Here is a 17084-nt window from a genome sequence, read left to right on the forward strand (position 1 = left end):
TTGAGTGTAAAATAAATGAACACAAATACAACTTGAGCAGCACAGAAGCACAGAGAAATAAGTATAAAGATGAATTATGGCAAAACTAAATACAGAGAAGAAGAGAACTAAGCTAAAACGGCTAAAATGCAGAACTGCTCCACGCTTCTTGACTCTTGTGCTGAACTGAAGCTGTGGCTCATTCTCATTTAAAGGATCAGGCGCTTGTGGGATCAAAACATGTCACATACGTTTCATTAAGACCCCAGAACTGTGTTCAATTTTGGAAACGCCAATATGATATGTCCACTTTAAACTAATTTTAGTCCTCAATTTCTGTTTATTTATTATTTATGAGTTTTACTTGAGGAAAAACATATAAGATATTAAACATGCAGTAAATAAACCATAACTGTGTTCTAAGTAACTGTGGAGTAACTCAAAATGTTACAATGTGTTTTCTGTAGAGTAAGTGTTCTTTTTTCACTTAGAAAATCAAATGTCATTTGACCAGAGGTGCCCTACATTTTTCATACGATTGTACTGGTCTTTACTGTTAAACCTTTCAGACAGTTATGAACCTGAGCCTCCAGAGTAGGTCCTTTATGAACTATGAGACTGCAACTGAAGTGGCACAGTTTTGTTGTTTCACACTTCTGCTTCTGTCACGAGTTCAGTGGTGTCACTTAGTCATGTTTGGCTCTCATAATCTTGCTAACTGCTATATTCCATGTGTTTACTCCTCAGCATGGTATCAGTTGTGTGTGCTTATGTGAGTTATTAATTTAGACTCTTTATCTTTTCCTGCTTTCTAAGCAGTAGGGACTTTGTCACATGATTGATGTGGTTGAATGTAATCATGGAAAATCAGTCATAGAAAAACCTGTCTATTTGCAAAAACAAAAATGTATTGGGCTGTAGGCTGATTAGAGCTAATAATTTGATTGTATTTCTTAACTTTCTTCCATTTCTATTCAAACATATTTATAACAATACAGAAATGATTGAAAATAATATAATGTCATGATTATAATGGTTGCTCACTGAAATCTGAATTGCTTTATGTTTGATTGTGCATGCTTTAAGCATTCAAGGGACGCAGCATGATACTTATTTTTGATTATAGAAAGCTTGGTAGCACACAGAAAGCTCAAATACAGCCCAACACTAAGCACAGAGCTGGACAATGTGGCCAAAATGTATATCACAATGTATTTTTTAATTTTGGTCGATACGATATAATCCCGATATCGATATGAACAGTATAAAATACACAGAAAAACAAGAAACATGACATCACCATCAAACATAAGCTTATTGGCTTTGTCAGAGCCGGACCATGTACTGATGTTTTTATACAGTCTAGTACTTGTTTAAATTTCCCCAAACCCAACCAGTACACTCTCAAAATTCCTTGCTATTCCATTCCACTTTTAAAAATAACAGTTAATTCCAAGTGCTAGCTGAGTTCCACCTTAAATGCTGCCGTGATATTCACACAATCACACTACTGCATCATTTAAGGTGACACAGAGCTGCAAGTTGGAGAATAAACAGCTATGCTTGCTTCTTTTTTTCTTTTACACGTAGATGTTACAGAATGGTTCACAGGGTTCAGTTAAGAGCTAGGGCCCCTTTTTACTTAATTTTGCACAGTTTTCTTCCAGCTCTGGGCTTTGTCAATATTAACATTTAAAAAAAAAATTTAAATTGATTGCACTGAATTGACAGTGCCCTGAATGAATCAGTCAGTGACTAATATATACATATATATATATATATGGTTAAGAGTAGCTACCCTCCTTGTTCACTAATATTTAGACTTCAAGTGACGCAGTATTGAAGACTGTATTGTTTATCCATCCTCAGAGAACAGAGTCCCCATTGGTCAGTGGAGTGTGTTTTGTGAGCATGATGGCTTTTGTTCTCCACACACTCGCTCTTTGTTATCTCATTGCCCCAGTCATCTTTCAGTGACGTGATGCCTGTTTAAATATTTCATTTCCAGAGCTGCAGGCTTTCAAAGGCTACTGTTAATGTGCTGTTTAATTTATTACCCTGCTAACATTAATCCTGTCGCAGGAAAGCACTGCTTGCTATGTTTTTGCTTTGCTCTCTGTCCTAAACATTTGGCTTGTTAAGTGAAGCTTCCAACATGATAGCATGGCGGTCTCTTTCATTTTCTCTAAAATGTCTGAAACTCTCTGAAATGTCCTGCAAAATTCACAGTAATGATGATATATGTAAAGTGTTGTGCACAGCTCTTCCCAAACTATCAGAGTGAGGATTTTAAATATGAACTTATACTGGACCCTCAGAGTGTAAGAGGGTAAATGTTATTCCGAATCACTTAGCGACATCAGCTGTGATCAAAACACCAAACAGGTTTGTTTTTACTCTGCAGGTACTACATGGGCATTTGTAAGAAGGTAAAGGACTGAAAGAGCTGTAATAGTTGCAGTTTAAAGGATTTGTTTTTATTGTCAAAAGCAATGGTGCACTGCTGTGAACATATCAAACAGTTCAGCCAAAAGTGTATGCAGTATTCCTAAGAAACTTAAAAACAGATATGCACTCTCCTGTAACTCATTTAGTGTTAGTAAGTTTTAGTCGTCATATTAGTTAATGTAACAGAACCTGAAAGTAATATTCTTCGTGTGTGTTAAGCTGTGCTGGACATTGCATTTTGTGTCATTCCAATCGCGTCGTGGCTGATTGAGTAAATATAATTTGCCTTTAGGGCGGCACGGTGTCGCAGTCACACAGCTCCAGGGGCCTGTCTGTGAGGAGTGTTCTCCCTGTGTCCGCATGGGTTTCCTCCGGGCGCTCCTGTTTCCTCCCACAGTCCAAAAACACACATTGGTAGGTGGATTGGCGACTCAAAAGTCTCCGAATGTGTGAGTGTGTGTGTGTTGCCCTGTGAAGGACTGGCGCCCCCTCCAGGGTGTGTTCCTGCCTTGCGCCCAATGATTCCAGGTAGGCTCTGGACCCACTGCGACCCTGAACTGGATAAGCGGTTACAGATAATGAATGAATGAATTCTCTCACACACTCTCTCTCTCTCTCTCTCTCTCTCTCTTGCTCGCTCGCTCACTCGCTCTAGAACATTATCTCATTATAATGAGAGTGAGTCTGGTCGGTCGCGATGCCCTCTTTTTCCTCCCAGCATGCTCTCTGAGTCCAGTCTAAATTGTATTGGCCCTCTCTCTCCCGGCAGCTCGTCTCATTCTTTCCAGTTTAGGACTTTGCATAATTGATGGCAGGTAATTACTGCAGTTCAATATTGTGTGTGTCTGGGAATGAAAAGAGGTGTGTGAGCTTAGTTATGGCAATGTGCTCAGTAAGTTGCTTACTCATGAGCCAATTACTGCTCAGAGTATGGCAGGCTTGTGTGGTGGTCTTTCTACGTCTGAAGAAATAGTAGAGTTTCATTGGGCTGGTACTGCAGTCTTTGAAGGGATGGTTGGTTCTCGATTCATTGGCTTTTGATTTAATGTAAAACCAGATTTACTTTAAATAAATTGGATACACTCAAAACTGATTCAATTAGGGGAAATGATTCAGAAAACATTAAAGGGGACATATACTGCTTTTTAAGTTAACAAAAAATCTGGGTCTTAATGAACTGTATGTGACTTCTTTAGTCAAAATACCACAAGGATAAAACATCACAGCACCATTCTTTCCTTGTCTGAACAGCGCAGTTCAGGGCAAGAGCCCAGGAGCAGAAGCTATGTTTTTATTTTTTTTTTTAACTTGGTTTTCTTTTTTCTCCATTCTTATTTTTACCGTATTTCATTAGTACTCTTATTTCTCACCACAGGTTGTGTTTGTTTTGCTCTATTTGTGTTCTCTAGGTGGGTCTATCATTGTAATAGGAGAGACTTGGATGAGGAGGAGAGATAGAACTTGATTAATGTCACATCCTGGCCCAGTCCTGTCTATTTTCCCCACCATGTGCTCATGTAGCACATGGCCCTATTTGTTGTTGTCCCTGTCTCCGCCCTTGTTCCGCCCTAGCCCCACCTTAGTCCTGCCTCTGTCTCGTTATTGTCTCCAGGTGTTCCTCGTTGGTCTTGTCCCTATATACCCCTGTAGTTTGTGTGCTCCTTGGTCTGGTGTTGTGTGTGTAGATGTGTTCCTTTGTCTGCTGTCTTACGCATTACCACTAGTTCACAGTTATGTTCCTGTTCTAGTTATGTTCCACCGAGTTCTTGTTTGTTTTCTGTTTGTTTTGTTCGCCTTGGATTTGTTTAAGTAAATCTTCGTTGCGTGTACATCCACCTCCTCATCCTCCTTCAACTGTGACAATTAATATGGACATAAGAACTTTCAATACAACATTAATCATCATGCTTTTAGTGTTCAAATTTAATTACTAATTTAATTATTAATTTAATCACTGTGTCATTACACTTGTGATGTCATTCAGTCCAGGCGGTCACTGCAGACTTTAATGATTTTAGTGTTTATTGTGGCGACTCGTATAACGATAACTACATAAACACAATTTATCAATTTATTGTGCAAGCACTAGTTTTTATTACTGCTCCACCTTGTCTTTATCTTACACAGCAGTTATTCGGAACATGTGCCAAGTACCTCTGCTCACGTTTGCCCGAACCAAGGTCACTCTTTCCAGTCTCACTGGAAACAATCCAGAGGTCATCTCGATTCTCATTCCCATACTCCTCGCAACAATACTGTCCTGTTAATGAGAGACAACAAAATATTGATTTTCTGTTCTCTGTTCCACTTCCTGGCCGAATACAGGGAGGCGTGGGGCTAGAGGCTTTCATGGACCATTCATCCATATTCCGTATTATTTTAAAATGTGACAGTGCTTTCTGGACACTGTTGGATCTTTTTTTCATTTGCCTCATGAACTGTCAGTGTTCCTCAGCCTCAAATCCTGCCCTTTCAGATGAATCATCTTTATGTAATGTATCTCAGTGTGAGATATGCAGGTGAGGCACTGGACATGTGTGTGTTTTATGCTTTTACTGACTCAGAGCTCTTGAGAGCTGTTGTTTTGAAGAAGGCAGAATTGATTTGTTGACTTTCTACTCAGGATGTGTGTATTTTTTTTTTTTTCCTAGTAGAGGCCGTTCCAGCATCCAGAAATAAACTGCGTCTCCAAATGTCGCTTGATGTGTTTCAGTTCACTGGCAGTGCAAGCTCTTCACTCACATTGTGTATAGCCCATCCCTGTAACTTTGTCTTTCCAATAAATATGGCCAAGTATCCAAGAATCATAAACATTTTATAAAGTCTTATTTATTGGTCCCCTTAGCAAGTCTTCTTCTGGGCTCATTATAAGTGGTATCTCCAGACATTTGGGCTTACACCAATAAGCCACAGTGTTAAAGCTACCTCCTTGGTGCTACACTAATAGTCCATTTTATCAGCTTCACTGACCATGTAGGTACACTTTGTTGTTCTATAATTACAGACTGTACTTCATCTGTTGATCTGCATACTGTGTTAGCCTCTTCCAAACTGTTCTTCAGTGGTCAAGCCCAGGACAGAGCAGGTATGTTTTGGGTGGTGGGTCATTCTAAGCTCAATGATGGTGTGTTTGTGTAAATTGTGATGGTTAGACACACCTATCTTGTTGGCCCACCTTCTAGATTCAAAGTAAATCTGAACACTTGCCTCAGAATGGTCTGCCTGCTTTGTGAAGGACTGTGGATGGAGTTTGTGCATGAGAGTATCTGCCCACACAGATACATCGACCTAAGACTGACATCCAGTGCAAGCTTCTTCAGTCAAATTTCACTTCAAGTCTAACACATGAAAAATGTTCATTTGAGCAGCTCATAAACCTTCACTGTCCAAATAAATGACCTCTGGAAGTCAATAGGTTACATTTTCAAAATCATCATTGCCTTTTTGAAAACTGACAAGTCTGTATTTCATATTAAGCCTGTCAAGGTATATAAGAAAAAAACACCAGTCCATATCTCCGCAAGTTAGCTGTGTTGACTGAATGGTGAGTGGCATGAATACCTTCCTTGTTTCAAAAAGTCTCATGACCATTTGTGCAGCTCCCTGCATACAGATGTTTAAGTACATTCAAGTGCGATTGAAATGTCAGTCAAGCCACCTGACATCCTCCAGCTCTGTGTGATGCTAGGCCTTCTCAACAAGAAAGGCTTTGATTGCACCAGAAGTTGTTCACAAAATTCTCAAGCAGTGTTCCTCTATTCAGCCTCCTCCTACTCAGCCTTTGTATGCACAATCTATTTCTTCCAGCAGAGCTTGGAATTGCCTGTGAACTAAGGCAATGAGAGCGCACAGAAAATTGACAACTGTTTCCATCACAGTGTTAAGATCAGAACTTGATATCTTCGCAGAGATTTTCTTGATGTATAATGCAGTGGAATTTAATAAGAGTGTGCACGATCATGTCTTCAGTTATTTCGGCAAATCCAATGCAGGGATACCATCTGTGGTGATAGCAAATATTTTCGAACATCAGTGGCAGAGGTTTCAGCCAAGTTCTGACCTTTTGTGGTTTCAGACAGTTTCAGACAGTTCCTCTTGTACTTCATCAGAATCACAAAATCTGACCACAACTGCCAAACAAGGCAAATTGTTAATGAGGTTGTTGATGACTTTCAGTGAGTTTGAAACTAAACACACAGTCACTTGCTGTTGCCTTTTGTTTTTCACTATATCACTGATACAGTTCTTGCTTACACTGTTAAGAAAAACATCACCCACTGCATAAAATGCTTTTTAAATAAAGCTGTGGCACTGAAGGGCTTACCATGTTTAGCCATGCACTGATTTAACTTGTAACTCGTGAGTGCGGCAAAAGTGCCAGGTTGCTGAACTGCCCACTACCCACAGGAAACTGTTGGCTGGACTTTTCAATCCAGTGACACTGAGGTGTTTAAAAACTCAAGCAGCACTGCTGTGTCTAATCCACCCATACCAGAGCAACACACACAGACACACTACAACCACCTCACTGTCACTTTTAGCGCAGAGCTGTGAACGATCCACAGTTCTCACTCTGAGAGTCGCATAGCCATTGGTGTTCTCTCGGGCCCTGATCACAGATGGCTTAGCTTTGTCAGGATTTGATTTCAGGTCTTGGCAGTGGGATGCAGTCTTCTCAGCCAGTTGGAGTTCTCAGGAGCCAATGTGTCCAGTGTCTTGATCTATAGGCTTCTTTTGATGACTCTTTTGGGTGCCACTGAGCTCAGTGAGCTCCAGTCAGCTCCATTACATTCTCAGCTGGACGATGGAGCTGTTTAGAGGCCGGACAGTGTTCAGTTCACCGGCTGGTGTCGGCTCTGGTGGGAAATGGCTCAGTAGGCCTTAGTGCTCCGGGATCATTTGTGGCTATTGACCTGAAACTGCTCCTACTGCTAGGAAGAAGAGGCGTAAATAAATGTGTGGGCATTATGTGAAGGATTGTGTCCATTCTTCATGTTCATTTAACGGATTAGAATCTCGTTGCACCTGACATTTCAGTTCACAATACAGGGGAACCTCTACTAACGAACGCCTATACTAACGAACTTTCCAAGATACGAACCGGGCATTTGAATATTTTTTGCCTCCACCAACGAACCATGACTCTAGAAACGAACCAGAGCCTCCGCCGAGCCGGCGGCTGGAAATGGCCACTGACCCCATTGGCGAGTCTCCCAGCGCCCAGACTTGAGTGAGCTTTTAAGATTAGCAAATTGTAGTTTTAGCAATTTAGCATTAGTGTAAATAGCAGACATCAATATTTGTGCTAAGTTAAACCGTATCTACGCTTCGTCTCCCCACATTCACCGCCTATTCTTCGTTATTCCACCCACCCCCCACCTCCCGTCATACAGCCAGTGCCTGTGTTACTCCTCCAGCCAGTCGTCACGTCTTCAAGGTAGCGATATATAACCACTTAAAACTTTATTTCTTTTTTATTACTGTTACCACTGTATTTCTTTTTTATTTTTAGTAATGCTACATGTATTTTTTTATTCTAATTTGAGAGTTTTGTAAACATATATCAGTGCAAAAAGGGTGACTTTCGGGGTGTGGGCTGGAATGCATTAATTGCTTTTCCGTTATGTTAAATGGAACAAGATGAAACAAACTTTTCCACTTACGAACCGGGTCACAGAACGGATCAAGGTCGTAGGTAGAGGTTCCACTGTATAGTTTTTGAGCAATGGAAACTAATTCTTTGGAGTGGTGGAGCTTCATGTACACAACTAGGATGGGTTAACGTAGCATTTGTGATCCTAAGCTGAATTTCTAGGGCATTGAAAGGTAATAAAATACTATAAAGAATCAAAGTAGTTTAGATTTGCCAGCTTTTTTATTATTATTATTACCAACAGTACATACACAACATTTGTTGCAGGTTCAGTGGTCATTTTGGATAGTAGATAAAATATTATTTGTGTTGTAGATACTACAGCTGCTGATTATTTTAGTTAGCCACCACTGTAAGTAAATGAGTATCTTTCACTTCCTCTACAGGGTATTTCACAGTTCAGCAGCTTTATTAATGATTACATTTTGCTTAATCTAAGTATGCACCTTTGTTCTTTGTATTCAGGGCGGAATATTAAAGTTGTCAATAAAAAAGTTGCCTATTAAAAGCTGACATTTATGTTAGCAATCCCAAGACAGAAAATAGACAACACTTCTCTTTTGGGTCAATACCTATTGAACAGAATTTCAGTTCCTATCCCAATTTCCTCAAATTGGTTCCTGTTTTTATGACCCATGTCTCCATAAGTCTGGTCAAATAATTTTCCACTCCAGATTAGATAAATGTTTACTGAGATAAATTAGATTTAGGATACAAACATCCCTGAGTTCTTTTCTCTTGGATTCTGAACCCTGTAAACACTGTACAGAAGATATGTGGAGGCCTGTGGAAAACTTTACCTCATTATATAGACGGTGTCTGGATCCCAATGTGTCTGCGTTTGGTGTGTGTGAGCCTGAGGCAGCCCTCTCCAAAAAGCTGTGAAAAGCCTTTATAGCTCAAGAGTATTCACCCAACAGTGTCAACTAGTGAATCCTCAATCATGTGTTCATGTGTCAGAAGTGTGAGGCAGTGATTAGTGACATCACTGTGTACTGTCATGAGTTTTCCGCCTCCTACAGTGGCTGTCTCAGTTTCCTATGATGGACCCCATGCAGAAGTCAGGACACAGAATTTTGGAAACAGTATTGTCACAAAACACAGTGAGGTGCATCAGTGATGACTCCAGTCAGCTTGCTTATATAAGTGATCTTTCATTGGAAAAGCAGGAGTTTCACTCACTAAGGAAGAGTTGGTTTTAGCAGGAGTAGCTCAGTACTGAAGAAATGAGAATGAAAATAACAAGACTGAGGTTTGAATCAAGGTTTTATCAAGGGTCTAATATTCACACTCTTAAATTATGGTTCTAATTTTGTTCTTTGTACATTTTTATGTATTTTTAAAAGACATATCACTTACAGTGCATTTGCAATATAAATGCAGGTATCTGGAGTGCATACTCACTCACAAACTGACATAAGACAAACTGACGTAAGACAACCCAATAAATATGTAAGTTGTGTGTGTGTGTGTAAAAGTATGGGATAAAATGAGTCATTCCAATTTTGACTCACTTGTGACAAAGTATAGAGTCTAGAATCGTACCACCCCACCATCTGAGTGTTTCCAATAACTGTGCTCGAACTACATTTTAGTGAGAGTCCGAAGACTGGGTTCAACCATGTAAAAAACACAACGAAAGTGGAGAAATGGTAGAAAGAAGCAAAACTGGCAACAGTGAGAGTGGAGAATGAGGAAATCCAGGCTAAAGCTCGGACTGCAAGAGCTTGTGTGTGGCTTATTTGATGCTGCTGCTTCCTTGGTGCGAGCGGTTTGTGGCTCATTCTTATTTAAAGAACAGGAGCTGAAACTCATGCTGAACAGGGCTGTTTAAACGTTTGAATTGTGCTGGGGTTCTTGATTTTTTTTTTTTTCCTCCATAGACCAAGACAGGTCACAGATATTTCACTTCATTATTTTTACTGTCTGACTTTTAATATCATTTCCAAAATTGAAAGCTAGTAAGAAGTTATAAATCATTCTCATAAACCTTGTACAAAGTCCAGGTAATGTCAGAGTCAGCCCATGTGTGAATAAAGCATGAAATTTTCCAGAGAATTCACAGTGAATTCATGCCATGCTTCCTGCACCCTCTATACAGGCACCGCCCACTGGCTTTAACCAATCAGAACGTTCCCTGTAGTGAGAACACATCTGAACATTGAAAATCTCCAGCTGTACACTGTGTGTGGAAGGGCAACTCTGGAAAATATCCAGACAGGATTTGCCTGGTAAAAGGAAGTAACAAGCCATTAATCTTCCATTGTTCTTAATAAGACAGATACTCTCTGTCTGCAGTCAATCATTAATTCTGTTCCCTTTGAGACATGTCTGGTCTTGTCATGCAAACATTATTCAACATGTCAGACTGAATCATGTTTCTCTTGCTCTTTACTTCTGTGTAGTTTAGCTGCACACAGTTTTCAAAGTTTTCACAGTTTTTATCATTTTTTTTTTGTTTTGTTTTGGTTTGTTTTTTTTAATCCAGTTTTCTTACTAACTTAGGCATTATTAATTCCACTACTGCTTTTCAAACTCTTGTTAACACAATGCCACTAGAAAGCTCAGTTGGCTTGGAGGAGAATGTTAACTTTCCAGATTTGTTATGAATGCTAACAGATGCACATGCTAGCTAGCGTTGTGGTTGCCGCCATGCTTAAACTGGGAAAAACGCCTGCTTTATGTAGGTTAGCTCTGGAATATATTCCCTACATCAAGTGCTCCATATATTTTTGTCTATTTAGGACACTTACAATTTGTGACAAAGGGAGCTTGATACCTTTTTACACAGCTCAAATATCTAAAAAAAAAAAAAAGTCTGTTACCCAGTGTTACCCAGGGCATTTGAGACTCCCTGGCTGAAATTTATTTTAAAAAAATACTATAATTAACCACAAAGGTATTGTTCTGTTGCACTGGGAGGAGCTTAAAGCCACAGATGTCCAATGTCGAGGATCTGCATATGAAGCACCCCAGAATTGAATTGCGAGAGGCTGAAACTTCACTGGGGATGAGTTTGAGTGGCTTTTGCAGTCCTAATTATCCATCAGTACCTAAACTTAGCATTGTTCCTCTGGCTGAATGACATCAAATATTCACACAAATGTTCTAATATCTAGCGTAAAGGCTTCCCATAAGAGTAGGAGGACAGACTACTTATCAATACCCAAGATTCAGGGGAAATGTTGGACGGGCAGATGTCCAAGTTTTGTCTCATGTAGTGCATCTTGCTCTATATATTGTGAATACATTATGGAACATTATGCACCCATCAGCCATAGCATTAAAGCCATCTTATTTAGAAATTCCCATTTTGTCAGCTCCACTTACTCTATGTGCAGTCTGTAGTTCTACAGTTACAGAGAGTAGTCCTTCTGTTGCTCTGCATACTTTGTTACCTTCCATTAACCATTAAACTTAAACCATCAATAGTCAAGACTTCCACGGGACCCCAGTGTAAGTATTGTTTGGCTGTGGGTCATTCTCAGCTCTGTGGTGGTGGTGTGTTGCGCTGGTACACGTGGATCAGACACATCAGTATCACTCTATCACATTGTCACTACTGCACCACACAAAAACATTGACGAGAGCAACATATGCAACAGATAAGCTGCTGTGGTTTTACATATTCAGAGTGTGTATAATAGAGTGGACAGTGAGTCGACCACCCTGTTATAGATGCTACTTTTAGTGTAAAAATATGAACATATTTTATATTCATATGTAAATATATCCAGATCTGCATAATACCAGCTGAGTCAACCACTTCAACATAGAGCTTAATGAGTCAGAACACGTTATAGTGCAGAGGGATGGAGAATAGCTGTAGACCCTCAGCTTAGAGAGTTTACAGATGAGCAGCAGTGCATCATGATCTCTGTATTCAGCATACTCAGCTCTTACTGCCATACAACCAGACACCCGCCACCCTCCACCCGCCAACACTGTTGCTCAGCAACAAGCACAGCCACAGAATTATACTGCACCCAGTTACCTCACTTTCTCTGGGTTAAAGAGTGCATTGTATTTTCTCTCTCTCTCTCTCTCTCTCAATTGTGCTTTCTCTCTCTTGCTTGCTCTCACTCACTCACACTCTTTTTTCTGTCGCTTTCTCAGGCTGTCAGTCATAAAGACACACAACTCCCATTTTTTGTCAGTTTAGTTTTAATTTACTCGGTCTAAAAAATGCCAGGTACCCTTTGCTTCAAGTTTCATCATGATTTTAAAGACACTTTTTTCACATATTTATGTATTTATTTATGTTGGAAACAAAGATTTCTTACTGTAGTGATGCTACTTTGATAGGTAATATGTGTATATTAATATGCAGTGTTTTTCCAAGTCTAAATACCCTCTTTATTTCTGGAAAGCATTAAAACAATAATGAAAAACCCCAGCAATAATATGATTGATTTCTTCTGGAATTACTTATAGAGTTGTTCAGAGGAAATGAATGATTTGTCTATTTTTTTTGTTTGTTTGTTTTTCCAGGGTGTTTTAAGGATGACAGAATTGTGTTCTGGACCTGGATGTTCTCTACGTATTTCATGGAGAAATGGGCTCCACGGCAGGACGACATGCTTTTCTATGTGCGTCGAAAGCTGTCTTACGTCAGTGCAGACAACACAGAAGGGAAGAAGGTAAGAGAAACCAACTCACTGCCCTCTACTGCACATTTAAGCACAGTACACTTCAGCACTTCAAAAGCCAAGGCACTTAGGTGAAGTACACTGGACTGCTGACGGCTCACAAACGGCACCAGAACAATAAAAGTACCACAGAATAGGTCACATTTTAAAATACAACATTGGAAGTTGTTGCTTCAATGTCCCTCTCGAGTTTGGTGTGTTCTGCCTGTGTCCGCATGGGGTTCCTCTGGGTGCTTCTGTTTCTTCCCATAATGTGTGTGTGTGAGACTTGATGAGTGTGTGTGAATAATTCCGGGTGGGATCCGGACTGACCATGAACCTGAACAGGATGAAGAAGTTGCAGATAATAAATATATGAATTAAAGAAGGAATGAGTGTCCTCATGATGTGTTGGCTGTAGTTCTAGGACAAACTCCTGCAGTAGGAGTTCTGACCCGTGTTGAAGTTCAGGTGAGATTCACTGGTCTGATCATCATGGAGAAGCTCTTCAAAGACTTAAAAGCTTTAAAAGACCTCCAGGTCAGCCCAAGCAATGAATCCACCCCCCATGTGTACAGTCCATTCGGGTTGGAAAAGTAGCAGCTGTTGTACCAGTAGGCTCCCGTACAGATAACGGCACAGTTCCCATCATTTAAATCTTGGTCTTTGTCAAAGGTTGTGAACTTTGATCCATTGTGGTAAGATAAGGAATCCCCTACAGGACGTAAGAGATATGCAGTGCATTTTATATTCTTTTAATAAAAAAAACATGTGCAGTTACCCTTTCTTTCTATGTTCTACTGTAACTGCTCAATCAAAATGAAGGATTTATGGGCTTCATTCGGGCTTACCTGCGCCTCCATTTTTAAAACCATCCACATGAAGCCTGTAGCCATCCAACTCTGCATTAACAGCCTTTGGAGAAATGCCAAAAGATGAGTATGTAGCATAAACCTTTTTTCCATCGAAATCCTCCATATCAATTCTAAGCTCATAGTTCTTCTTCAGAGTGAGTTGATGGATTGTTTCCAGTCCTGTAGTAAAAGAACGGACAGACAAAATAAACAGAAGAACCTTAGGGAAACTCTTTGCTGATGGACAAACTTCATAAGGCTACACGACAGCTACTGAAACCTTTCATAACAATTAACATACACTTACATTTCACCTTTCAGAAAGATGTATTCCAACAAGTTTCTGTTCTTTCTAAAATCTAATGTAATTACAAATGTCACTTGTTGGCATAAACATTATTAATGTCTTTGTACCACTTTCGAATAAGATTTAAAATGTCAAATTTGTTCATCAGTGTTTGTTAATTAGGCTGTAAACACATTAAAAGTCTTTAATAATCAGTTATAACCCAAAGAGAGAAATGGTACCAGTGATGTTATTTGCCAAATAGTGAACCCCCATCCATCTACACTGTAAAACCTCAGATCTTGCCAAATACTGACCTTACTTTGTCTTCTCCATCCGTCGACATTAACCCAGTCAGCTTCAGCACATATTTGTTAATAGGTTTAACCATTTAACCACCAAGTTTCATCAATTAACCACCAACAGAGTGTCTGTTTAGAATTGTGGTGTGTATCTTAATATGAAATGATCAAATGTACATCCTCAGGTCTTCCCTTTCTCTGTTACAAATCATTATAAATGGCTTATGGTGTTCACAACCTAATAAATAAGCACGTAATAAACGGATTTTTAAACGAAACCTTTATAAGTGTAGTTGACAGTATTTTAAAGTGGTACTAATGTCTGTATATATATATGTCTGGTGCCAGGTTTTGCTAACATAGCATATTTACCATTGAAAATATTTTTTGCTGTTATTGGCTTTAGCACGTTTAAATAATTTAGCATTTTATTGCATTTCTATTATTACTATTATTATTATTATTGTAGTCCAAAACTTTGATTCTTACCAATCCAGTGTTCGCCAGCTGCATGTCCAAACCCTTTCTTGTACTGATCCCATCCTCTGAAGAAGTTCACTGTACCATCCATTCTTCTCTGGAACACCTGCCAGAAAAAAATTTTCACAAGACAAACTGATTAATTTTCCTCCACATTTAAACCATTCATGGCTTTCGGTCCCAAGACCATTTCTCTAACCATTAAGCCAAGTCTGCCCTTAAAATGACTGCTGTTACAAAACCTACAAAAGGAGGAGAAACCAATGTTCTATATCATATCTTTGGTGATGGGATTTCATTTTATTATTTTTCTTGGCATTGACCATTTGATTGTGTAGATGTATTTCAGGCTCAAACAACGTGCATTACTGGTCTTATCATCAACTAATAACTGATAGCTACTCACAGTCCATTTCCCTCCATCCGTCTGCATGTCACAGTATACATAGCGACCAGAGTTTGGTCCAGCAGGATAGACCAGATACACTCCACTTGTCCAAACACTGTCATTATAAATGTCCGCACAGTCCATGGGCTGGAACATCAGACTTTTAGACTGGACCAACAACGGTATCCATAAAATCCATATAATCTTGTTGAAAAAAAAGGCAGATGACACCATTGTTTGATATAGAACAGGTAGAAAAATGACCAGGTCTGAGAGGTTTGGTTCAACATAAGGTTCAACCATCATCAAACTAATGACAGAATTGCTGCTTAGTTGTGAATTTTCTCTGTACTAGATTTGGTAAAGTATCAAATGTTCAAATTTCAAATGTCTGTGCTTTAAGCCTTACCTTCATTGTTGTAGATGATCACAGACTCTCTTGTGAAGAACAACAATGTTCCTTTCTGTGTCTTGGTTCATAAACAGTGACTTATCCGAGCAATCTGTTGACATTTCCCTCAGCTCTGCCAAAGTTCACATCACTTTGGCAAGTATTGTACAACGTGTGCTCTCCCCATTTGGCTCATGCTGGAGATTTCCCAATTTCACTATTTGATTAGCAGCGCACACAAGTGAAGCATTCACATCTGAAACAGGACTGTAATTTCCCTCATTTCTACACAATGGTGGCATAGCTCATTGAATTATGTTTCATTACGTCTAGTGCACAGGGAAATCAGCCGTCAGAATCCTCTGTTACGGAGGTGGTGATATTCCTGTAAAACTGATCTTTTAATACGTCTGTCAGCTTCTCAGAATTACATTAATATTATGGCAAGTGTAGTGTGCTATTAAAAACTGATTAATGATTAAGAATGATCTGTGCATGTTATCTTTTGGCTTTATCTTTAGTAAGTATAGTAAGTATGATTGAGGTTTTCATTTGAAATATGTAAATATAATTTTCCTTTCATTAAATATAAGACAGGGAGGTTTATACCAAACTAAGACCAAACTATAAATATAATATACGTAATTACAAATCATGAATAAATTATGGAAGACATTTTCCATATATGTGAGTGAGTGAGTGAGTGAGTGAGTGAGTGAGTGAGTGAGTGAGTGAGTGAGTGAGTGAGTGAGAGAGAGAGAGAGAGAGAGAGAAAGAAAAAAAAAAAAAAAAAGCTTGGTGATTCTCATGTCTCCGAAAGCTTGAAGTTCTGTAAATCCAATGGTTGCAGGTTTGTTGGTACAGATTGTTTTGGGAAATTTTTTCCTACATTATATGAAACTTGCTTGTAACTCACACATTTACATACTCACTCACACATTAGGACTAAAATTCTTCACAAGGTGCCACCACTCTCATTTTTAACAGCCCCACTGAAAAAGTGGGGCTGTACCGTACAGTGCATCACATCAAAAGAAGCAGTGTCCATGTTTTGGTTAAATATAATTAAACAGATGAGATAGACCTTGTTCAATTTCCCCAAGGTCCTTTTGTTCCTTTTTTTACAGTTCACATTTTACTTTGCATACGCAAAATACAGAAAGTCATTCCTCAGCAGCCCACCAATTCACTAGCACGTTAGCTCATCGATCCTTCTCCCTTCTCCTGGCACTAATCAAATGTCAAAGCAATCAGAAGGAGAGTGATGTCATTTATATGACCTGAGTGAAAGCGCTTGTTCAATGCTGAGCGTTCTCCAGATTGATCTGTTCTGATGGTTTGCGACACTGTGGAGTCGCCTTGTTTTCAGCCTTGAGAGCAGAGATTACTCAATTACCTGAAAAACAGCGTGGACGCACCGACAGGAGATGTGCATTTGCTTTGTCCCTTTTTGTGACCTGCCTCAGATGTCCTCTTTCTTCTTTCCTTTGTCCTTTTTTATTATTATGAGCATATTCTCTGTCTCTCTCTCTCTCTGCCTGTATTTGCATTTAAATTAAAATGGTGCATGAAAGAGCTTTAATGAAGCTCATCCTGTCTGTAGGTCTGTCTACCTTTGATTCAAAGGAAATCGCTTTCACAGCTTCCTATTTACTGAGTGTGTTTATAAAGGTTG

At 39.3% G+C, this 17084-nt stretch overlaps 2 protein-coding genes across 2 annotated transcripts in view; one reads left to right on the forward strand and one right to left on the reverse strand.

Moving 5' to 3' along the window:
- kiaa0930 overlaps positions 1-17084 on the forward strand; it is a 34703-nt gene that overhangs the window by 5199 nt on the left and 12420 nt on the right. The window contains exon 2 of the mRNA XM_066668169.1: positions 12572-12720. Within this exon, the coding sequence (XP_066524266.1) occupies positions 12572-12720 (149 nt within the window). The remainder of the gene's footprint in view (positions 1-12571; positions 12721-17084) is intronic.
- Positions 12806-15613, reverse strand: LOC136694528 (microfibril-associated glycoprotein 4-like). Its single transcript, XM_066668170.1, has 5 exons — positions 15428-15613; positions 15037-15222; positions 14640-14736; positions 13560-13742; positions 12806-13423 (listed from the first exon to the last, which is right to left on the reverse strand). The coding sequence occupies exons 1-5, from the start codon at positions 15431-15433 to the stop codon at positions 13176-13178; spliced, it is 720 nt and encodes a 239-aa protein (XP_066524267.1). The 5' UTR covers positions 15434-15613; the 3' UTR covers positions 12806-13175.

Source organism: Hoplias malabaricus, chromosome 4 (assembly GCF_029633855.1).
Source record: "Hoplias malabaricus isolate fHopMal1 chromosome 4, fHopMal1.hap1, whole genome shotgun sequence".
NCBI classification, from domain to species: Eukaryota; Metazoa; Chordata; class Actinopteri; order Characiformes; family Erythrinidae; genus Hoplias; species Hoplias malabaricus.